Raw genomic sequence first — 25653 nt, 5'->3', positions numbered from 1 at the left:
TTCCCAGCATCAGGGTCTTTCCAAATGAGTCAGTTCTCCACATGAGGTGGCCAAAGTATCAGAGTTTCAGCCTCAGCATCAGTCCTTCCAATGAACATTCTGGACTGATCTCCTTTAGGATGCACTGGTTGGATCTTCTTGCAGTCCAAGGGACTCTCAAGAGTCTTCTCCAATACCACAGTTCAAAAGCATCAATTCTTCGGCACTCAGATTTCTTCACAGTCCAGCTCTCACATCCATACATGACTACTGGAAAAACCATAGCCTTGACTAGATGGACCTTTGTTGGCAAAGTAATGTCTCTGCTTTTCAATATGCTATCTAGGTTGGTCATAACTTTCCTTCCAAGAAGCAAGCATCTTTTAATTTCATGGCTGCAGTCACCATCTGCAGTGATTTTGGAGCCCCCAAAAATAAAGTCTGACACTGTTTCCACTGTTTCCCCATCTATTTCCCATGAAGTGATAGGACCAGATGCCATGATCTTCGTTTTCTGAATGTTGAGCTTTAAGCCAACTTTTTCACTCTCCTCTTTCACTTTCATCAAGAGGCTTTTTAGTTCCTTTTCACTTTCTGCCATAAGGGTGGTGTCATCTGCATATCTGAGGTTATTGATGTCTCTCCTGGCAATCTTGATTCCAGCTTGTGCTTCTTCCATGCAACTCTTTTTGAGAATATATTGAAACCCTTGCCAGTTTCACATTCCAGGAATGTTTTTCTTAAGGGCTTTGTAGCCATTTATTTGGAGAAGGCAATGGCATCCCACTCCAGTACTCTTGCCTGGAAAATCCCATGGACGGAGGAGCCTGGTAGGCTGCAATCCATGGGGTCACTGAGGGTCGGACACGACTGAGCGACTTCACTTTCACTTTTCACTTTCATGCATTGGAGAAGGAAATGGCAACCCACTCCAATGTTCTTGCCTGGAGAATCCCAGGGACAGGGGAGCCTGGTGGGCTGCCGTCTATGGGGTCGCACAGAGTCGGACACAACTGAAGTGACTTAGCAGCAGCAGCAGCAGCAGCAGCCATCTATTTCAATCATAGTTTTCAAAGTTGGTTCAGTGGTAAAGAATCCGACTGCCAATGCAGGAGACCTGGGCTCCATCCCTGGGTCCCATAAGATGCTCTGAACAAGGAAATCGCAATCCACTCCAGTATTCTTGCCAGGGAAATCGATGGACACTGGAGCTTAGCAGGCTATACGCCATGAAGTCCGAAAAGAGTTCGAGGGAACTCAGAGACAAAATAAAATCCTGCCTCAGACCACACTTCGCCTTTTAGCCTCAACCGGCCAAAACCTGTTCCATTCCCCCCACCCCGCCCCCCGCCCCAAACCTCCCCTCGCAGCTCTAGCCCCGCTTCTCCTCTCTACCCTCCAGCCCTGCCCTTCTCCAACCCCACCCTCCAGCCCCGCCCCTTCTCTCTGCCCTCTAGCTTCTCCCCTCAGCCCCAGTCACGCCCCTCAGCCCCAGCCCAGCCCCGCCCCTCCGAGACCCCAGTGCCCAATCCCCTCCACGCTTGGCGAACCTCGCGAGCCAGGTCCAGTCAACCGCCTTCCCTGAGGCAGGCCGGCCACGCAATGTTATCTCTCCTGCTACTCCTCACAGGGCTGGGCCAGCTGGCCTCCGCGGGCCATCGTAAGTGAGGACCCTACCGGATAGGAGGGGGCCCCATAATCACAGTGTCCCTTGGCGCAGGGGTGGAGGCCGTTGCCCTCCTGGCCGCAGAAGCCCAGGTCAGGCTGGGGGAGCCCGGGTTTGATTGGAATCCTGCCCATTTTCAGGGTTCTGCCAGGCCCGCTGGTCGGAGGACTCAGAGCAGGAATGGGATAGTTGTCTCTCACGCCCAGACGGGGATACAGGTCTTCTAGGTAGACGGGGTAGGGGTGGAGGTAGGGAGAGGATCCTGGATGGGGTCCAGGGGACCCCTCCTTAAAACCCTACACAGCATGATATTTTGGGGGGTGTGTGTGTGTGTGTGTGTGTGCGTGCTTGGGTGCGTGCGCACTGGGGCTTGGAAGATCCACAAGTGATGTGATAGGAGAGGACAAGTAAGAAAGGATGCGGTCATGCCCTGGGGAATGCTCACTCTTGTTTTCCTTACTGCAGACTCTGAAACAGCACGTCTACAAATTACAGTGCCACGGAAGATTGAGACAAACACCAAAGATGGCAGTATTTCAGAAACGCATGTAATTAACAAATCACTTTAAAATAAAAGAGTGTTTTATTTTTACTGGAATGCAAGACCCCAGTCGATGCATGCCTTCATGACATTTTGTGTTCTACCAAGATTGTGTTCAAGAGACCTTTTGTCTGAGGAGAACAAGTGCTTTCTTTTCATTTCTCAAGTAAATATAAACCTTATGAAACAATTTTAAAATACAGATACAAAGAAAAGAGATGCCTTGAATTCGTATCACACAAAAAGGAGTCTATGGTCTACTAAATTTTCTTTTTAAATATATCTTGTATGTAAATGAAGCCATACAAATATTTAACTTGTAGCATGATTTTAAGATAACAGTATATACATAATATCTTCATGCCTGTATTTAACATATATGTGCATATGGATATGTTTGCAAAAATGAATGTTATTTTTGGTCTGACTAACATGGTAAAGTGTGTCCCTTATGTACGTTGTAAAATGAAATCTAGGCAGTGCAGAGACTTGTTAAGAAAGGGAATGGCTATCTCACTTTCTAAAGGCAGTAAATTTGAAGGAAGTTTTAGAGACATGCATACACACGCTCACATAAATTTTTAATGAGCGTGTATGAGAGTTGTAGTTGGATTTTTCTTTTATGGGTAGACTTAGGAGTTAATTTTATGATTATTAGTAACAGCCCAGTTATTATTTTTCTTAACTGTAGGGTATCTTATATGTAACATCATAAAATGTTTCAAATTATAGATGGCTAAATAGTTTCATTTCTTTTTTTCCCATGGGGATGGTCTTGATCCCTGTCTCCTGTACAATGTCACAAACCTCTGTCCATAGTTCATTAGGCACTCTGTCTATCAAACCTAGTCCCTTAAATCTATTTTTCACTTCCACTGTGTAATCATAAGGCATTTGATTTAGGTCATACCTGAATGGTCTAGTGGTTTCCCCCACTTTCTTCAATTTAGGTCTGAATATGTAAATAAGGAGTTCATGATCTGAGCCATAGTCAGCTCACGGTCTTGTTTTTGCTGACTGTATAGAGCTTCTGCATCTTTGACTGCAAAGAATATAATCAGTCTGATGTCGGTGTTGGCCATCTGGTGATGTCCATGTGTAAAGTCTTCTCGTGTTGTTGGAAGAGGGTGTTTGCTATGACCAGTGTGTTCCCTTGGCAAAACTCTATTAGCCTTTGCCCTGCTTCATACTCTACTCCAAGGCCAAATTTGCCTGTTACTCCAGGTGTTTCTTGACTTCCTACTTTTGCATTCCAGTCCCCTATAATGAAAAGGACATCTTTTTGGGGTGTTAGTTTTAAAAGGTCTTGTATGTCTTCATAGAACCATTCAACTTCAGCTTCTTCAGAGTTACTGGTCGGGGCATAGACTTAGATTTTGCTGATATTGTTTGTCATGGAAACGAACAGAGATCATTGTGTCGTTTTTGAGAGTGTATGCAAGTACTGCATTTCAGACTCTTTTGTTGACTATGATGGCTCCTCCATTTCTTCTAAGGGATTCCTGCCCACATTAGTAGATATAATGGTCTTCTGAGTTAAATACACCCATTCCAGTCCATTTTAGTTTGCTGATTCCTAGAATTTCAACATTCACTCTTGGATCTCCTGTTTGACCACTTCCAATTTGCCTTGATTCATGGACCTAACATTCCAGGTTCTAATGCAATGTTGCTCTTTACAGCATCGGACCTTCCTTCCATCACCAGTCACATCCACAACTGAGTGTTGTTTTTGGTATGGCTCCATCACTTCATTCTTTCTGAAAAAGAAATGCAGAAGGGCAAAATGGTTGTCTGAGGAGGCCTTACAAATAGCTGTGAAAGAAGAAAAGTGAAAAGCGGAGGAGAAAAGGAAAGATATAAGCACCTTAATACAGAGTTCCAAAGAATAGCAAGGAGGGATAAGAAAGTCATCCTCAGTGATCAATGCAAAGAAATAGAGGAAAAGAACAGAATGGGTAAGACTAGAGATCTCTTCAAGAAAATTAGAGATACCAAGGGAACATTTCAGGCAAAGATGGGCTCAATAGAGGACAGAAATAGTATGGACCTAGCAGAAGTAGAAGATATTAAGAGCTGGCAAGAATAGACAGAACTATGCAAAAAAGATCTTCACGACCCAGATAATCACGATGGTGTGATCACTCACCTAGAACCAGACATCCTGGAATGTGAAGTCAAGTGGGCCTTAGGAGGCATCACTATGATCAAAGCTAGTGGAGGTGATGGAATTCCAGTTGAGCTATTTCAAATCTTGAAAGATGATGCTGTCAAAGTGCTGAACTCAATATGCTAGCAAACTTGGAAAACTCGGCAATGGCCACAGCACTGGAAAAGGTCAGTTTTCATTCCAATCCCAAAGAAAGGCAATGTCAAAGAATGCTCAAACTACCTCACAATTGCACTCATCTCACATGCTAGTAGATTAATGCTCAAAATTCTCCAAGCCAGGCTTCAGCAATACATGAACCGTGAACTTCCAGATTTTTAAGCCGGTTTTAGAAAAGGCAGAGGAACCAAAGATCAAATTGCCAACATCCATTGGATCATCAAAAAAGGAAGAGCATTCAAGAAAAACATCTATTTCTGCTTTATTGACTATGCCAAAGCCTTTGACTATGTGGATCACAATAAACTGGAAAATTCTGAAAGAGATGGGAATACCAGACCACCTGACCTGCCTCTTGAGAAACCTGTATGCAGATCAAGAAGCAACAGTTAGAACTGGACATGTAACAATGCACTGGTTCCAAATAGGAAAAGGAGTACGTTAAGGCTGTATATTGTCACCCTGCTTATTTAACTTACATGCAGAGTACATCATGAGAAACACTGCACTGGATGAAGCACAAGCTGGAATCAAGATTGCCAGGAGAAATATCAATCACCTCAGATACGCAGATGACACCACCTTTATGGCAGAAAGTGAAGAAGAACTAAAAAGCCTCTTGATGACAGTGACTTCTAGTGAAAAAGTTGGCTTAAAGCTCAACATTCAGAAAACTAAGACCATGGCATCTGGTCCCATCACTTCATGGGAAATGGATGGGGAAACAGTGGAAACAGTGGCTGGCTTTGTTTTTTAGGGCTCCAAAATCACTGCAGATGGTTATTGCAGCCATGAAATTAAAAGACACTCCTTGGAAGGAAAGTTATGACCAACATAGACAGCATATTAAAAAGCAGAGACATTACTTTGTCAATAAAGGTCCATCTAGTCAAGGCTATGGTTTTTCCTGTGGTCATGTATGGATGTGAGAGTTGGACTGAGAAGAAAGCTGAATGCTGAAGAATTAATGCTTTTGAACTGTGGTGTTGGAAAAGACTCTTGAGAGTCCCTTGGACTGCAAAGAGATCCAACCAGTCCATCCTAAAGGACAGCAGTCCTGGCTGTTCATTGGAAGGACTAATGTGAAGCTGAAACTCCAGTACTTTGGCCACCTAATGCGAAGAGCTGACTCATTTGAAAAGACCCTGATGCTGGGGAAGATGAGGGCAGGAGGAGATGGCAACGACAGAGGTTGAGATGGTTGGATGGCCTCACCGACTCAATGGATGGGTTTCAGTGAACTCCAGGAGTTGGTGATGGACAGGGAGGCCTGGTGTGCTGTTCATGGGGTCTCAAAGAGTCGGACACAGCTGAGTGACTGAAGGTTTATTTGAAGGTTTATGAATAGTTTCATAAACCTTCCTGAATAGTCATCTCAATAGAATCAAGGGTCAAACCACTGTAAAAAGTTGTTGATAAATAATGCAAAATGTCTACCAGAATAGTTGCATTATGTTTTACTCTTTTTCACAAAAATAGTGATGCCTATTGACCTGAGGCCTCTCCAGGTCTCCTCTTCAATCTTCTTATCTTTGCTCTAGTGAACACCCTCAATGAATGCTTCACGTCTAACGGGTGTTTTTCATCTAAGCCTTAACAAGAGATTGCGCATCTGTATATCAACTGTTTGAATCATTTTGATTAGTTGTCAGTCTGTTTCTGGTTTTGACTTCTCTTTTAATAAGAACTAACAGCTTTGGATAGGACACTTTGTTTTCCAGAAGGCAAAAGTGTTGATGTAAAAACATAAGAATGGGGTAGGAATCCAATTACAACCCCAGTAGCAAGATCTGAGAAGAATGTACTCAAATTTTTGTTAAATGAAAAACTGTGTTAGACATTGGAGTAGGTTTTATCGACGGAGTGGTTTACTTCTGACTGGCTCACTTTGTGGCATCAAGAAACACCAGAGATTATATATTTATAAAAGCTATAACATCCCCCAAAATGATCATCGGGAGACACTGAAATGTTCAGGAGAGTATAATGTACACTGGGAAAATGCTTCCAAAAGAAAGCATGAGGTTCCATGATCAGATCAGATCAGTCACTCAGTCGTGTCCGACTCTTTGCGACCCCATGAATCACAGCATGCCAGGCCTCCCTGTCCATCACCAACTCCCGGAGTTCACTCAGACTCATGTCCATCGAGTCAGTGATGCCATCCAGCCATCTCATCCTCTGTCGTCCCCTTCTCCTCTTGCCCCCAATCCCTCCCAGCATCAGAGTCTTTTCCAATGAGTCAACTCTTTGCATGAGGTGGCCAAAGTACTGGAGTTTCAGCTTTAGCATCATTTCTTCCAAAGAAATCCCAGGGCTGATCTCCTTTAGAATGGACTGGTTGAATCTCTTTGCAGTCCAAGGTTCCATGATAATAGCAGGAAAAAAAGAGCATTTGGTACACACACACATGCAAACACACACACATATACACACCCAATATTATGAGATAAGCATCCCTTGCTTTAAAATATTCATTTCTCAAGGAACATATAATGCTTCTAAATTTCTATGAATTTAATACAATGTCATCAGCATATATAACATGAAAACTGATGGCACAGCAGAGAGAAATTTTCAAATGCATTTCCATAGACAGATCTTTAAATTTTTTCTCACATGTTGATTGGCCAGTGTTAAAATTCTTCATGTGGGGAAGGAACATTTGAACAAGAAAAAATAAGCATTTTATTGAAGAATAAAGTGACCCCAATGAAGTTTTCCCCTTTCTGCTCTTTGTTTAGACACACTGGACTCTATGGATATCACATATGAGGGTTTTATATAAAGATAAAAGCTATGTTGCAGCAAGAAAAAGAGAATTCAGTATGTATCAGGAATCCAGGAAGCTTCCCCAGTGAGCTAGCTCCATGTCAGCCTGTGCTCTGGGAATACGTTGAGACTCTGGCTTTAAAAATCACAAGATTTATGGGAGGAATCTTGGCTTTGGGAGAACTCCTTACAAAGCTTTCAGTGACCTCTTAAGTAACCAAGCCAGCCTTTTTGAACTAGTTAGGGAAACACAACAGAAGCTAACCTTGGCCGGGGGGCGGGGGGGGGGGGGGGGGTTGTACTATAAACTGCAGCAATTTTAAGTCTCAATGCCCTTGTTTTAGCCAAGAGTCAGAAACATCCAAATTTGTCACTATTTCCAGAAACAGAACTTAAAAAAATTTTTTTAATATGTTTATTTATTTTAATTGGAGGCTAATCTCTTTACAATATTGTGTCAGTTTTGCCATACATCAACATGAATCTGCCACGGGTGTACACGTGTTCCCCATCCTGAGCACACCCCCACCTCTCTCCCCAAGAACTTTTCTAACCAAGCTGCATGTATGCTCTGTCTCCATTGTAAATAATGGTTCTGAAGAACAATACTTATACTTTTCAAGAATATATGATGTCATTTAATGAAATATCACAGCAAGGAAAATACATAAATAAATGAAAAACCTATAGGGATAGTACAGCACTCATTATCTGGGAACAGTACAGTTAGGTTAAAACTTAACAAAAAAACTCAGAAGTGTATTTGAAAATTTAAAAATATATTTGTACATGGTTCATGGGTTGATGGAGAGATCATAAACTGTAATCAATATTAAATAATAAACAATGAATGAGAATGAAAAATTGCAAAGAAAAACTTAAGTCATGCTCTGAAGTTCATATAATACCATAATATATACTCCTATCCACAAATAAATAGGTGACAATAAATGGTTGGAAATTTAAAAATAGAAAAATAACTATAACCTTAAAATTCTTAAAACTTTCTCCTTAAATAAAGAGGTAGAATTAATGAAAAAAATACATAAACTGAAGTAGCTCAGATTCCCAATGTCAAAAGTTGATTTCTGATAAGGTAAAACAGAACATTTGGTGAGATAGACTAAGGAAAATGAGAAGGAAGAGATGCACTGTTAGAAGTGAGACTCACACAAATATGAACTGGCCAATAGAATATGAATTCCAGATATCATCCTTTAGTAGAAGAACTGCCTTTTAGCTTTCTGAATGGTGCCTTTAGGTGAACATCAGATTTTAGTTGAATTTTATTTTATCTTAGAAAAGAACTTGCTTTGTATTCTTTAATTTTCCTTTTATTTTCTCTGGAAACTGCAAAGTAAGGAAAGATCAGAAAACTCAAATTTCTTCAAATTTTACTCAACATTTCTAAATGCAACCATTTTAAGTAAAAATTTGTTTGAGACTTTAATGCTCTTACTTTTGCAGTAGATTTATAATCCTAGATTTTATGTAACTTGGATTATGATTAATTCTGTCATATGTTCCAAGATTGAAGAAAACTGTCATGGTATATCTCTGTAGAAGTGAAGATATATAGTTTGTTTTTGTTGTTTTTAGTCTCTTAGACATTTCTGACTGTTTTGAGACTCCATGGACTGTAGCCTGCCAGGTTCCTCTGTCCATGTGATTTCACAGACAAGAATACTGGAGTTGGTTGTCATTTCCTTCTCCAGTATATATAATTTTGATACATAATATCATCCCTGTTTATATTAAAGAGTACATATTTTTTAAAATTAGGACTTTTGACTTTCAGAGATTTGAAATATCTAATAATTACTTTTTCTCTGAATCCTTTGCTATAGGTCGCCTATTCCATCCAAATTGACAAGAAAACATATACTCTCCCACTTGAAAAACAGTAAGTGGACATTCTTTCTTTCATAGAGTTGTTTTTAGTTTCTTAAGTTTGGAATGGCTTCCTGTAACTGAGTCTACATTAAAGCCTAAACATTCAAAGGCATGAGTATTTTATTTAACATGTTAAGTCTTCTTGTTAATTCATGTCAGATTAGACTTTTGAGTCATTATCATTAGATCTTAAGTCTAATATTCAGATTCAACTATAATGATATAAATATTAGAGCATATGAAATACATGAACATCATTTTATGTAACTCCTTACATTTAATTACATTACAATTGTAAATGAACTAATGTTATCTGCCCATAATTCAGTTTCTTTGTTTCATGTCATTTAACATAATTATGTGACTTTATGCATTTTGTTTGATGTTACACTCTCAGTTTGTCTCATTTTGCTATACTGTATACTTTTAATGTCTTCAGATTTCTGCTTTCATTCTGTGAGGAAGCCAACATCAATTACCTATGTGTATCACTCCATGATTTTCTAATCTAAATTTCATCTTTATCTGAAATAAAACATACAGAAACCTACCCGAAAAAGGATTTCTTTGCTCAAATGCAAATTGTCTTCTGCAAGTGTCTTATTCAATAACAGCATATATTTTCTTTCTCTGTATGTATGTTTTCTCTCATTTTTAGTAGTGAGAATGCATGGCATATAGTATTGATGGGTAATGAGGTTATTTCCAGGGATTGTCACTATAGACTCTGACAAGAAGCATCCTCATCCATGTATTTTTATATCATACAGATTTTGTTACATAACAGACTTGATATAAATTAATGGACTTCTGGATCAAGAAGGATGAATGCTAAAAATAGTCATAATAATAATAATAATAATGACAAGAACAACAGTAACTGACATTTACTGAGCAAGTACCATTTTCCAAGTGCATTTCTAGCAATTTTCATGTTGCTGAGTCATGTTTGACTCTTTGGTACCTCGTGGACTGCAGCATGCCAGGCTCTCCTGTCCTCCATTTATCTAACCATCTCATATTCCATCACGCTCATCTCCTTTTGCCTTCAATCTTTCCCTGCATCAGTGTCTTTCCAATGAGCAGATTCTTCACATCAGCTGGCCAAAGTATTGGAGCTTCAGCTTCAGCATCAGTCCTTCCACTGACTATTCATGTTTGATTGCCTTTAGGATAAACTGGCTTGATCTCTTTGCAGGCCACAGGACTCTCAAGTGTCTTCTCCAGAACCACAATTCAAAGGCATCAGTTCCTCAGCCTTCTTATGGGCCTATTTTCAAATCTGTACGTGACTACTGGAAAAACCATGACTTTGACTATACGGACCTTTGTTGGTGAAATGGTATCTCTGCTTTCTAGTACACTGTCTATGTTTGTTGTAGCTTTACTTTGAAGAAGCAAGTGTCTTTTAATGTCACGTCTGCAGTCACTGTCTTCAGTGATTATGGAGACCAAGAAAATAAAATCTGTCACTGCTTTTGCTTTTTCCACATCTATTTGCTATGAAGTGAGGGGACCAGAAGCTATGATCTTAGTTTTTTGACTGTTGAATTTTAAGCCAGCTTTTTCACTCTCCTCTTTCACCCTCATCAGGAGGTTCTTTAGTTCCTCTTCACTTTCTGCCATTACAATGGCATCATCTGCACATCTCAGGTTGTGGATATTTCTCCAGCAGTCTTCATTCCAGCTTGGGCTTCATCCAGCCCATCATTCCACATGATGTACTCTGCTTGTAAGTTTAATATGCAGGGTGACAATATACAGTCTCTTACTCCTTTCCCTATTTGCACCAGGCAGTTGTTCCATGTCTGATTCCTACTGTTGCTTCTTGACCCACATATATGTTTCCCAGAAGAGAGGTAAGGTGTTCTAGTACAAGCATTTCTTTGAGAATTTTCCACAATTTATTGTGATCCATAGTCAAAGGCTCTAGCATAGTCAATGAAGGAGAAGTCGATGTTTTTCTGTTTCTCCCTTGCTTTCTTCATGATCCAACGAATGTTGGAAATTTGATCTGTCTTCTCTACTTCTTTTAAACCCAGCTTGTACATCTGGAATTACATGGTTCATGTACTTCTGAAGTCTAACTTGAAGGATTTTGAGCATAACCTTGCTGGCATGTAAAATTAGCACAATAGTAAGGTCGTTTGAGCATTCTTTGGCACTGCCCTTTTTTGAGGTTGGAATAAAAACTGACATTTTCCACTCCTGTGGCCACTGCTGGGTTTTCCAAATTTGCTGATTTACTGAGTGCAGCACTCTAACAGCATCATCTTTTAGAATTTTGAATAATTCAGCTGGAATTCTTTTACCTCCATTAACTTTGTTCATAACAGTGCTTCCTAAGGCCTACTTGATTTCACATTCCAGCATGTCTGGCCCTAGGTGAGTGACCACACCATGGTGGTTTTTTAGGTCATTAAAACCTTTCTGGTATAGTTCCTTTGCATACTCTTGCCATCTCTTCTTAATATTTTTTGCTTCAGTTAGATCTTCAGTGTTTCCGTCCTTTATCAGGCCCATCTTTACTTGAAATATTCCCTTATCTCCAGTTTTCTTGAAGAGATCTTTAGTCTTTCCCTTTCTATTATTTTTCTCTGTTTTTTTTTTTTTGTTTGTTTGTTTTGTTTTGTTTTGTTCATTGCTCAAGAAGTCTTTCTCATCTCTCTTTGCTATTCTCTGGAACTCTGCATTCAGTTGAGTATTTCTTTCCCTTTCTCCCTAGCCTTTCACTTCTCTTCTTTCCCCAGCTATTTTTAGCACATCCTCAGACAACCACTTTGCCTTCTTGCATTTCTTCTTCTTTGGGATGGTTTTGGCATTGCCTCCTGTACAGTGTTACAAACTTCCGTCCATAGTTCTTCAGGCATTCTTCCACCAGGTCTAATCCCTTGAATTATTTGTCACCTCTACTGTATAATCATAAGGGATTTGATTTAGATCTTACCTGAATGGCCTAGTGGCTTTCCTTGCTGTCTTCAACTTTAGCCTGAATTTTGCAATAAGGAGCCACAGTCATCTCCAGGCTTTGTTTTTACTGATTGTATACAGCTTCTCCATCTTTGGCAACAAAGAACATAATCAATCTGATTTCAGTATTGACCATCTGTTGATGACCATGTGTAGACTGGTCCACTGGATTGTTTGGAAAGAGTGTTTGCTATGACCAGTGTCTTCTCTTGACAAGACTCTGTTAGCCTTTGCCTGCTTTCATTTTGTACTTCGAAGCCAAACTTGTCTCTTATTCCAGGTTTCTCTTGACTTCCTTCTTTTGCCTTCTAATCCCCTATGATGAAAAGGGCATCTTTTTTTGATCTTAGTTCTAGAAGGTATCCTAGGTCTTCATAGAACTAGTCAACTTCACTGTCTTTAACATCAGCCATTGGGGCATAGACTTGGGTTACTGTGATGTTGAATGGTTTGCCTTAGAAACGAACTGAGATCATTCTGTCATTTTTGAGATTGACCCAATTACTGCATTTTGAACTCCTTTGTTGACTATGAGGGCTACTCCGTTTCTTCTAAGGGATTCTTGCCCAAAAGAGTGGATATAATTCTCATCTGAGTTAAATACACCCTTTCCCATCCATTTTAGTTCACTGATTCCTAAGATGTTGATGTTCAATCTTACCATCTCTTGCTTGACCATTTCCAGTTTACCTTGATTCATGGACCTAACATCCCAGGTTCCTATCCAATATTGTTCTTTACAGTATTGGACTTTCATCACCAGACACATCCACAGATTAGCTTTATTCCTGCTTTGGCCAAACTGCTTCTTTCTTACTGTGCAAAAGTGCAGTCGCTCAGTTGTGACCGACTCTTTGCAACCCCAATGACTGTAGCCTACCAGCCTCCTCCGTCCATGGGATTTTCCAGGCAAGAGTACTGGAGCGGGTTGCCATTTCCTTCTCCAGGGGATCTTCCCAACCCAGGGATTGAACTTGAGTCTCCCGCATTTCAGGCAGATGCTTTAACGTCTGAGCCACATTATTAATTGCCCTTCACTCTTCCTGAGTAGCATATTGTATACCTTCAACCTGAGGGGCTCATCTTCCAGTGTCATATCTTTTTGCTTTTTTCATACGGTCTGTGGGGTTTTCCAGGTAAGAATACTGGAGTAGATTGCCGTTTCCTTCTCCAGTGTACTACATTTTGCCAGAACTCTTCACTGTGACCCATCCATCTCGGATGCATGGCTTATAGCTTCATGTAGTGACACAAGCCATCTCTGCCAAAGCAAGGCTATAATCCATGAAGGGGATTTTACCTTGGGGGTCTGGCAAATTACCAGCCCAGTTTGAGACTATGTCACTTATTTTGATGGGGCCTTCCCAGGTGGCTCAGTGGTAAAGAATCCTCCTGCCAAAGCAGGAAATGCAAGAGACTCACGTTCAGTTCCTGAGTGGGGAAGATACCCTGGAGGAAGCAATGGCAACCCACTCCAGTATTCTTGCCTGGAAAATAGCATGGACAGAGGAGCCTGGTGGGTTACAGTTCATGGGGTTTCAGTGTCAGACATAAGTGAGTGACTGAGCACTACTGCACACTTACTTTTGCCAAAGTCATGTTGGATGAATTGATTTCAACAGAGGCTTAAAAAGGTTCTCATGGTTTTCTGCTCTCCATCTTTATCTGTCATCCCCATGAGAATATGTTTTGGCTAAGCTTGCTGAAAGATTAAAGACATGCGGATCATAGCCAAAGTGTTCTATTTATGCCTGCTGCTGTTAAGTCACTTCAGCCGTGTCCAACTCTGCACGACCCCATAGACGGCAGCCCACCAGGCTCCCCTGTCCCTGGAATCTCCAGGCAAGAACACTGGAGTGGGTTGCCATTTCCTTCTCCAATGCATGAAAGTGAAAAGTGAAAGTGAAGTCACTCAGTTGTGTCCAACTCTTAGCGACTCCATGGACTGCAGCCTACCAGGCTCCTCCATCCATGGGATTTTCCAGGCAAGAGTACTGTGGGTTGCCATTCCCTACATCAGCCAATATTCAGCTGAATCCTGTACCACTGAGCAAGCCTGGCCAGTTAGCAGAGTTGTCATGGCTACTGGCACATGACCCAAAAGTGTGAGCAGTAGGTACATTTTGTTTTACCGTATGTGGTTGTGGTTGTTCATAATGGAACATTATGCATAATATCATTTGTTGAGATTCATTCATATTGATGTGTGCAAAGTGGGTTTTAATGCATATGTTGCCATCAAATTAATATATCTCATAAATTATTTATCCTCCCTTATTTACAACAAGAAAGCTTTCTAGTTGACATCCCTGGACATGACTTCCCAGGCCTCAGTGTAGCTATTGCATTATAAATAAGAAAATTCTTAAGTGTTATATACTGCCAGTTTTTTTTTTTCTTCAAAACCTTTATAACTAATTTTTATGACAATAAATTAAAGGATATTTGTTTTCTACATTCTCAACCAAATGCATATATTCACTCATTTTTGTTAATTAGTGGATAACAAATACTATTTTATTGTTGCTTTAATATGCCATTCCCTGGTTGTTAATAACATGTAGTGTCTTTCCCAGTCAAAATGTACAGTTCTCATTGACTTGCTTCCCGTAAGATTTTAAGGTAATTAGTTTCTATTCATTCAGTCAGTCCAATTCAGGTCAGTCGCTCAGTCGTGTCCGACTCTTTGCGATCCCATAGACCGCAGCACGCCAGGCCTCCCTGTCCATCACCAACTCCCGGAGTTTCTCTAAACTCATGTCCATTGAGTCGGTGATGCCATCCAACCATCTCATCTTCTGTCATCTTCTTCTTCCACCTTCAGTCTTTCCCAGCATCAGGGTCTTTTCAACCAAATGCATATATTCAACCAAATGCATATAACCAAACTCTGGTCTTTTCAGAGTCAGCTCTTCGCATCAGGTGGCCAAAGTATTGTCTTTTATTCATTAGTTTTGAGTTATTTATATTCTATGTATGGCTTTATCTTTCTGTTTTTCTACTTTTTGCTCCGTCATCAACTTGTGAGAAGTTTTGTTTTCTCTGGCTATTACCACTTAATCTTTTCTATAGTTGTGAAAATAGCATGTTGAATACTGATGTTTCCTCCTATGTTTTGGGGATTTATTGCTATAAAAAAGAATTTTCAAATAATCCTCATATTCATATTTTTTCTTATAGGTTCTCATGTTCTTCTCTTGTGTCTCTCAGATCCTAAAGTGATACCAAAACATCCTATAATTTTTAAAATTGTCTTTCCATTCGAAATGTAAATCCACTACTTTCAGTTTCTTTATCAGCTCTATTTGCATTTTCCTTCTTTTTTGAAACATTTTTTAATTGCAGTTTTCTGCTGACTCAGGTATTATTTAGTTAGAATATTTTCTAGTTAGATTATTTTCTTCAGAAGGAATATGCAAATAGCATGCGTCCCTAATACAGATCTGTGGATGTCTTTTTGTTCTCATAATTGAATAACATTTTGGCAATGTGTTGAATTTGTGAGTCATATTTCTTTTCTATAAATTTTTGTAATTTGATACAGTCTATTTTAAGTTTTCCAGTATGTTTTCTTTGTATAGGTGGGTGTGAGTTTCTGTGTATATGTATGTATATTACATTAATACTCCCTGAAATATCCAAAGTCCCTTAATGTTTTCTTTTTAATTTTCAGCCCATATACCTTATTTTCTTCCATGGGGGATTTATGCTTTCATCCTGCATCTTATTTCTCTGTGCTGTATATCATATTCTATAACTATGATCAAATCTTTATTTTTGACGTGCATTCTGCCAGCATCTTTCTTTATTGGCTAAACCTTTAATTATGTTTACAGTAAGCAAATTTTCTTGGATACATTTATTCGATTCCTTAATATTAACTGTCTGCCAATGCAGGAGACAGAAGAGATGTGGATTTGATTCCTGAGTTGGGACTGTCCCCTGGAGGAAGGCATGGCAGCCCACTCAAGTAACGTTGCTTTCAAAATTTCAAAATCTCATGGAAAAAGGAGACCAGTGGACTATAGTCTGTAGAGTCAAAGAGCTGAACACAGCTGAAGGGACATAGCATTCACACGTCGTGTATTTTAGTTTCATATTATCTTTTTTTTTCCTTCTCCAAATGGTCTGCTTGGAAAGCTTATTAATTTTTCTTGAATTTAAGACTGTTCTTGTCCATCAATGCTAGTTCATTAGAAGCTAGCTTTTAAATTTTGCCTTTGATTTGTTTTTCAATTTCCTTTTGTTGGACGTTGTTTTTCTTTCAGTGCTCACTTGTATTTCCCTTATGTGCTTAGTTGCTCAGTCATGTCTGACTCTTTGCAACCCCATAGGCTATAACCCAGCAAGCTCCTCTGTCCATGGGATTCTCCAGGCAAGAACACTGGAGTGTGTTGCCATTCCCTCCTCCAGGGAGGCTTTCCAACCCAAGGATCGAACCCAAGCCTCCTGCATTGCAGGTAGATTCTTTACCATCTGAGTTACCAAGGAAGCTTGATTTTCCTTATATCACTGATGAAGGCAGATTGGTGTGTTGTTTCATATAAAAAAGCAAAAGGTGTGGTTTTGGTAAAGAGCCTAGGATGAATAAACTTACAAACTAATTTTTTCTCATTTTAATAATTCTTGTCAAATATCTGTGAAGGTTTTTACTTCTGATTTCTTTTTTTCCAGGAATTACTGTTGGATTCCCACTCTGCCACCTCCATTTAAATGCTTACAGTTATAAAATGTAGCTCTGCCCTTGTTCCAGAATTCATGTTCTAGATGCTTTCACCTAAACCCATATGGGCCATTCAGATTCTTTAATCATTATATACACTGATATATAAAGATATACATAGTATATCATTTCAGTATATATATATGTATATATGTGTATATATATAATATATTTGAATCTTTTTGTCTTATACATCATTACAAATTAACTATACTTCACTAACAATCTTTTTTAAAAAAAGAATGAGAGCAAATAAAGTAGATATGAATTGAAAAGTAGTGATTGTAAAGTAATTAACCTCCAATTAAAATAAATAAATTAATATTTTAAATAAATAAAAACAACAAAAAAAGAAGTGATGAAGAAAGCACTCTGTTAATGCTTTAGTTTCTCTCTATCCTGGTGTTCAGAGGCTTCCTGATGTTTGGAATCCTTGAGAAATCTAGGGTCCTTGGACTCTTTAGTCAGTAGAAATTGTTAAGTGGCCAGACAAGGAATTCAGGCAAGGCTTTGTTGAGACTGGCGCTGCAGCAGGAGGGAGTGAAAACAAGCAACAGGTTCCCTTGCTCACTCTCTGAGGAGGGCAAGCTGGTTCCTCATGTGAGGTGAAAGTCAGGGGGGACTGGTGGTCCAAGGCCACTCTGCTCACCACAGGAGAGGCCAATGAATCCACGAGATGAGGGACTGAGGCAAGGAAGAGACTTTATTTGGGGAGCCAGCTGACCGAGAAGATGGCAGGCTAGCACTTCAAAATAACCGTGTTATTGGGGTCTGGATGCCAGATTCTTTTATAGATCAGAGATGGGGGGAGGTGAGGTAGCAAAGTAAAAAGACCTTGAATCTTAGAAACACCTCCTAGAATGCCAAGTCTCAGGCAGAGGATGTGTTAATTTCTTCCTTCCTGCCATCTACAGCACGTGGTTCTGAACAAAGGCACTCCAGTTTACAGTCAGTCAGAGGGGCAGGATTCTCTGAGGCAGGCCATTCAAATATAGTAACAAAAGCAATGAAAAGCAAGTCACAGAAACAGTTCCAACATGGAGTCAGAATTGGCTTCTCTGCAACAGTTTGCAGATTCCCTTGGTGGTGCTGTATACAAGCATCATGCACAGATCAGATCAGATCAGTCGCTCAGTCGTGTCTGACTCTTTGTGACCCCATGAATCGCAGCACGCCAGGCCTCCCTGTCCATCACCAACTCCCGGAGTTCACTCAGACTCACGTCCATCGAGTCAGTGATGCCATCCAGCCATCTCATCCTCTGTCATCCCCTTCTCCTCTTGCCCCCAATCCCTCCCAGCATCAGAGTCTTTTCCAATGAGTCAACTCTTCACATGAGGTGGCTAAAGTACTGGAGTTTCAGCTTTAGCATCATTCCTTCCAAAGAAATCCCAGGGCTGATCTCCTTCAGAATGGACTGGTTGGATCTCCTTGCAGTCCAAGGGCCTCTCAAGAGCCTTCTCCAATGCCACAGTTCAAAAGCATCAATTCTTTGGCGCTCAACCTTCTTCACAGTCCAACTCTCACATCCATACATGACCACAGGAAAAACCATAGCCTTAACTAGACGGACCTTTGTTGGCAAAGTAATGTCTCTGCTTTTGAATATGCTATCTAGGTTGGTCATAACTTTCCTTTCAAGGAGTAAGCATCTTTTAACTTCATGGCTGCAGTCACCATCTGCAGTGATTTTGGAGCCCCCCCAAAATAAAATCTGACACTGTTTCCAATGTTTCCCCATCTATTTCCCATGAAGTGATGGGACCGGATGCCATGATCTTCGTTTTCTGAATGTTGAGCTTTAAGCCAACTTTTTCACTCTCCACTTTCACTTTCATCAAGAGGCTTTTGAGTTCCTCTTCACTTTCTGCCATAAGGGTGGTGTCATCTGCATATCTAAGGTGATTGATATTTCTCCCGGCAATCTTGATTCCAGCTTGTGTTTCTTCCAGTCCAGCGTTTCTCATGATGTACTCTGCATATAATTTAAATAAACAGGGTGACAATATATAGCCTTGACATACTCCTTTTCCTATTTGGAACCAGTCTGTTGTCCCATGTCCAGTTCTAACTGTTGCTTCCTGACCTGCATACAAGTTTCTCAAGAGGCAGATCAGGTGGTCTGGTATTCCCATCTCTTTCAGAATTTTCCACAGTTTATTGTGATCCACACAGTCAAAGGCTTTGGCATAGTCAATAAAGCAGAAATAGATGTTGTTCATCGCAGCACTGTTTATAATAGCCAGGACATGGAAGCAACCTAGCTGTCCATCAGCAGATGAATGGATAAGAAAGCTATGGTACATATACACAATGGAATATTACTCAGCCATTAAAAAGAATACATTTGAATCAGTTCTAATGAGGTGGATGAAACTGGAGCCTATTATACAGAGTGAAGTAAGCCAGAAAGAAAAACACCAATACAGTGTACTAACGCATATATACGGAGTTTAGAAAGATGGTAACAATAACGCTGTGTACGAGACAGCAAAAGAGACACTGATGTATAGAACAGTCTTATGGACTCTGTTGGAGAGGGAGAGGGTGGGAAGATTTGGGAGAATGGCATTGAAACATGTATAATATCATGTATGAAATGAGTTGCCAGTCCAGGTTCGATGCACGATACTGGATGCTTGGGGCTGGTGCACTGGGACGACCCAGAGGGATGGTATGGGGAGGGAGGAGGGAGGAGGGCTCAGGATGGGGAACACATGTATACCTGTGGCGGATCCATTTCGATATTTGGCAAAACTAATACAATATTGTAAAGTTAAAAAAAAAAAGAAATAGATGTTTTTCTGGAACTCTCTTGCTTTTTCCATGATCCAGCAGATGCTGGCAATTTGATCTCTGCTTCCTCTTCCTTTTCTAAAACCAGCTTGAACATCAGGAAGTTCACACTTCACATATTGCTGAAGCCTGGCTTGGAGAATTTTGAGCATTACTTTACTAGCGTGTGAGATGAGTGCAATTGTGTGGTAGTTTGAACATTCTTGGCATTGCCCTTCTTTGGGATTGGAATGAAAACTGACCTTTTCCAGTCCTGTGGCCACTGCTGAGTTTTCCAAATTTGCTGGCATATTGAGTGAAGCACTTTCACAGCATCATCTTTCAGGATTTGGAATAGCTCAACTGGCATTCTATCACATCCACTAGCTTTGTTTGTAGTGATGCTTTCTAAGGCTATGCCTTGCTTTTTCTCCTGGCACCTCAGAAGTGGTGGTCACTTTGTGGCCTTTTTGTGTCTAATTTGATCATACTTACCCAGACTGCTCATGCAGGCAGTTATTTTTAGTCCCTTATAGTTCCTTTATCATTTGTTACTCATGGAGACATTTGCCCAGGTCAAGTACTCCAGTAAAGAGTTCAGGTCCCACCCTATCTCATTCCTACCATAAACATGTTAGATTGTTCCAAGGTAATCAACATCCACCTAGTAAGAAGCTTATAGCTCCAAACTCCATTTATATCACATTTATGTAAAAATAACATATGATATTTGAGCCAAAGACTAGAATCCTTCTTCCAAACAAAGACTTTGAGACGTAGTGTGTGGTTCTACAATTTTTCTCCTACTGCTTCAAGAGAAGCAGTTTCCATAGAGGGACCATGTCTTTTCCTAGGTTCCAGAAGGAAGGCATTGTGGAGTTGAATCTGCAGTAACCTTGTAAACAACATTTGTTTTAATTTTAAAGCACTGGGAATTTGGAGGTTGTTTTTTAGCCTAGGATAAGTTATGAAAAAAAAATTAATGAAATAAGCGTAAATTTTTTGTTATTTATCAACCCATGGCTGCTTATTAGCAAATTATAACAAAAGCATTTATGCCATGAGATGTATAGATGGTTGAATCTATAAAAACTTTGCTTTGGGTATTGGAAGTCCTGGATTTTATTAGACATCAATCTGTGTCATTACAGTGCCCACACTTGTATCTGGTCATTCTGGTTCTTGTTTTTTCTTATATACATAATATGCTATCAGAAAGAAAGGTAGACAATGGAGAGATGAACCCACTTCAGTTCAGTTCAGTCCTTCAGTCTTGCCTGACTCTTTGCGACCCCATGGACTTCAGAACGCCAGGCCTCCCTGTCCATCATCAACTCCCAGAACTTACTCAAACTCAGGCCATCCAACTGTCTTATTGTCTGTCACCCCCTTCTCCTCTGCCTTCGATCTTTCCCAGCATTAGGGTCTTCTCCAGTGAATCCATTCTTTGCATCAGGTGGCCAAAGTATTGGAGCTTCAGCTTCAGCATCAGTCCTTCCAGTCAATATTTAGGACTGATTTCCTTTAGGATTGGCTGGTTTGATCTTCTTGCAGTCCAAGGAAGCCATTTAATTTTTGCATATTTAAGCTCATAAATTGGAAAGTAATATTTTTTTTAAAATGTCATAACTCTGGAAATTACTTTTATTAATGCTGTTATTAAGACAAAGTTTATTGTTTTGGTTGAATTAGGTCATTTTTAGACTCTAACCTCCTGGTGTATTCATACAACAAATCGAGGGTGTTATATCCAGATTCTTCATTTATAAAGGTAAGTTTTACTTTATGTTTTGTAGATTTTTATCCTTTTGTGGTAAAGACATCATTGGTGGGAAGAATGAGCCTCCCTTATGCTCAGCCAGATTGTTGGGCAAGCAGATTGATCACAAACCCAAACATAATGTGGCTGTTGCTATGAAAACATGTTGAATAGAATGAGCATTTCAGAATGTGAAACTCAGGAATCACTTAATTGAAAAGGTCATTTACATTCTCTGGAAGTAGTTGTAGGAATTTGAGAGCAGAAAGAAGTGGGAAAAGGAACTCAAAAGCCTCTAAATACAGGGTAAAGTTTTGATGAAAGTGTCATAGAAGCTGAGCAGTGGAGGGAACAGTGGAAACCACTTCACAGAAAAAGCACAGAAAAATAAAGCTGCAATAGCATATTGAGTACTAAATCGTAATATGTTTACATGAAAACCACAGGAATTTGAATTATATCCCCCAATGCAGATAAGAGTCAAAAAAATGTTTAAAAGAATATGAAGAAGTTAGCTTTAGTCTAAGATATGTATTTTGCCAGACTAGATGATGGAGAAGATAGGAATGCGAGTGTTTGTTCAAATTCTGTTGCTGTGCTACAATTCAGAGAGAATGATTTTTAAAATATGGTAACCAGTACAGCATTTCTCTTTCTCACCACCTGCAAGTAGAAAGTAGGACAGAATTCATGAGGCACCTGGTTTCAGACATTAGACAGTTAAAAGAAAAATCAGAGATTCTTCCTCTGACAGAAAGGAAGCACAGAGGGTGAGTCTCACACTGAACTTGGTCCTCTGACTAGGAATAATGTCTTAACTATAGTACAAGAGTTGAATCAAATAGGACTTCTTACGAGTTTGGATTTTCTGAATTGTAGGGATAACGTATTCCCTACAATTGGATAATGTTAGATATAGGTTTTTGGGTTTTTTTGTTTAATATGGTCTTTACAAAGTTAAGGAAATTCACTGTTCCTAGATTGGTAAGAATCTGTTTGTTTTTCTGCCCCATGATGGGGATTGTAATTAATTGTATAAGATGGCTTTTCTGTATTAGTTGATATGATCATATGATGTTGAGATAGTGTATTGCTTTGACTGATTCTCAAATATTGATACAATACCTAGAAAATATCTTTCATACCTAGAAAAATCCAAACTTGGTCTTGTTGTATGAAATTTTTATTCATGCCTGGATTTGATTTGCTAACAATTTTTTGAGAATTTTGGGGGTCAAATTTCATGAAAAACATTGGTCTATGATTTTCTTTTTTTGTAGTGACTTTGTCTAATTTTTAGATTAGAGTAATACTGGCCTCATTAAATACATCAAAAAGTAATGCATTCTCTTTTGCTTTTCAGGAGGACATTGTATAAAATACTTGTTAATTCTTAAGGTACTTGGTAAAATTCTACAGTGAAATCCCTGGGCTTTGGGATTTTGCATGTGTGTGTGTTGGGAGCTATTACATTAGCAATTCAATTTTTTAATAGTTATAGGCTATTTTATTTATCTGTTTTTTTTTAATTGCTTTGGTAGGTTGTAGTTTTTTAAGTAATTGGTCTGTATCATCTTGGGGGCATTTCTGCATGGAATTTTGTAATAGTATTTATTATTCTTTTAATGACTTACAGGAGCTTTAGTGATGTGTTGGTTGATTTCAATCATTGATGATATGTGACTCCTCTTTCCTTAACTGTCAGTCTTACTAGAGATTTTTCAATCTATTGCACATATCAAAGAACAGACTGTTTTCTTGCTTTGATTTTCTTTACTGTTATTTTCAATGTCACAGCTTTTTGCTGTGTTTCTTTTCTCCCTGATACCTTGCTTCAGGTTTATTTGGCTCTTCTTATTCTAATATGTTAAGGACAAAACTTAATAGGTGACCATTCATCTGGAAAAGATTGAGGGAAAGAGAAGGCTTAATGTCATTTGAATCAGGAAATGCGATACCTCAGCCTTACCTTTTCGGATTTGTGTGTGGATACATAAGAATTTCAGGATCATTTTTTCTGGTTCTGTGAAAAATGCCATTAGATATTGTATAGGAATCACATTGAATTTGTAGATTGCTTTAGGTGGTATGGGTATTATCACCATAAGAATTCCTCCAGTCCATGATCACTGGATCTCTTTCCATTGTGTCATAATTTCTTTCATCACTGTACTATAGGTTTAGAGTACAGGTCTTTCTCTTCTTGGTTTAATTTAATCAAAAAATTTATTCTTTTGGATGCTATTGTAAGTGGAATTGTTTTGTTAATTTCTCTTTCTGACAGTTTGTTAGTTTGTAGAAACACAAATGATTTTCATATGTTAACTTTATACTCTGTAGCATTGCTCAATTTACCAATATTTTTCTTCTTTAACCTATGTAGTAATTGCTTTTATTACTTGAATTTTGAATGTGGAACCTCCTTTGCATATCTGGGATAAACCCCACTTGGTTTTGGTTTACAATTTTTAAATTTATTGTTGATTTTTATTTCCTAATATGTTGTTGAGAATTTTTGCATATATGCTCATAAGAGATTTTAATGTGTAGCTCTTTTTTTTTTAAGTGTTATTGGTTGTTTTGGTTTTAGTATAACATTGGCCCACATAGCATGAGTTAGAAGTATTTGTTCTGTTTCTATATTCTGAAGGAATGTGTAGAGATTTGATATGGTTTACTCAAGTGTTTGGCAGAATTCAACAGTGACAACATCTGGGCCTGCCTGCTGCTTTGTGATTTGGCAGGTGATCAATTTTATTCAACTTCTTTAAGAGAATCAGACGTAGTCAGATTGTCTATTTCCTCTTACATGAGGTTTGACAAATGGTGTGTTTCAAGTAGTTGGACCATTTTATCCAGGATTTCAAATTGGTGGACATAGAGTTGTTTATCTCATTCCTTTATTATTCTTTTAATGTACATGAGGCTATAGTTAAGATACTTCTTTTATACTACTGATGTCAGTAATTAGTATCATCTCTCTTAGCATGCCTGGCAAGAGGTTTATCAATTCTAAATCTTTCTTTGCTGTTGCTTACTTCGGATTTAATTTGCTTTTCTTTTTTTCTAGTTTCCAGAGTGGAAACTTTAATTACTATCCCATAACTCCTGTAAGATTTGATCACTTTCTACTGTCTTCCTTTGCTCCTTTGATCTGCTGGAGTTGAACTGTCTTTCTTCTGTCTGATGCAATCTGCTGTTGAAGACTTCTAGTGAATTTTTTCAGTTCAGTTATTATTCTATGGCTTCCCTGGTGGCTTAGTGGTAAAGAACCTGCCTGCCAATGCAGGAGACGGGTTCAATTTATGAGGTAAGAAAACCACTTGCAGAAGGAAATGGCAATCCACTCCAGCATTCTCATCTGGAAAGTCCCATGGGCAGAAGAGTCAGGTGGGCTACAGTCCTTGGGGTAGCAAGAGTTGGACACGACTTGGCAAGTAAACAACAGCAGCAATTATTCTACAGCTCCATGATTTCTGTTTGATACTTTTAATATTTTATCTGTTTTGTTTTTTTTTCAAACTCTCACTTGGTTCATGCATTGTTCTCCTAACCTCAATGAGCATCTTTATGGGAAAATCTTCATTTTTAATTTTTTATTAGGTACATTAATTTTATTTCACTAGTGTCAGTTTCAGCCTGTATCTTGTTCCTTTGTTTGAAATATCATTTCCTTATTCCTCATTTTACTTACCACTCTACTTTGGTGTCTGCTCATTAGGAAAGCAGTCCCCTCACAGGGTCTTCATGAGACCTTCCGTGTCCTTCCATGTACAGAAGGACACCCCCACAAACCAGCCCGGCCAGTGATTTGGGGGTCCTCTACCAGCTGTTTCTCTCTTCAGGTAGAAGCAGACCTCTGTGGGGTTTTCCTGCTCTGGCTCTGTCTTAGAAGGGATGCTCTGTCATCCCAGGTCAGTGCCTCTGTTCTCCCGCAGACTGTACCACGGCTACAGTGCTGCAAAATCGGAGGGACAGATGCTGGTTCTTGGGGTAGTACTGGTGAAGAGGGAGCACTGCATTCAATCCGTAGACGATTGTCTCCTGCAGTGGAGGCAGAGAGGTGGGCTTTTGCTTCTTCTCACTCTGTGATGAGTGTGGACAAGCAGGGAAGGGAGTCAGTGGTGTCAAGTAACCCAAGCCACGATCTCCATTGCGCTTTGGGTGACTAGACTGCCCAGGTTTGGTGACCCTGTTGCTTGCGTATTCTCCTCAAAAACACTGGGGCACTGCTTGCTTGAACAAC

At 39.4% G+C, this 25653-nt stretch overlaps 1 protein-coding gene across 7 annotated transcripts in view; it reads left to right on the top strand.

The window, feature by feature from the left end:
• The first annotated feature begins 1513 nt into the window (after window positions 1–1513).
• Window positions 1514–25653, top strand: part of LOC109553366 (A disintegrin and metallopeptidase domain 3-like) — a 113685-nt gene continuing 89545 nt past the window's right edge. For 3 of the 7 annotated variants that reach the window (XM_070781461.1, XM_019953337.2, XM_070781466.1), the window contains exons 1-4: window positions 1514–1639; window positions 2111–2193; window positions 9135–9190; window positions 21341–21419. In XM_070781461.1, the coding sequence (XP_070637562.1) occupies window positions 1582–1639; window positions 2111–2193; window positions 9135–9190; window positions 21341–21419 (276 nt within the window). In that variant the 5' untranslated portion in view covers window positions 1514–1581. The other 4 variants (XM_070781462.1, XM_070781463.1, XM_070781465.1 and 1 more) reach the window with 4 other exon arrangements.

Source organism: Bos indicus, chromosome 27 (genome assembly GCF_029378745.1).
Source record: "Bos indicus isolate NIAB-ARS_2022 breed Sahiwal x Tharparkar chromosome 27, NIAB-ARS_B.indTharparkar_mat_pri_1.0, whole genome shotgun sequence".
NCBI classification, from domain to species: Eukaryota; Metazoa; Chordata; class Mammalia; order Artiodactyla; family Bovidae; genus Bos; species Bos indicus.
This window is presented reverse-complemented; position numbering and strand designations above follow the sequence as displayed.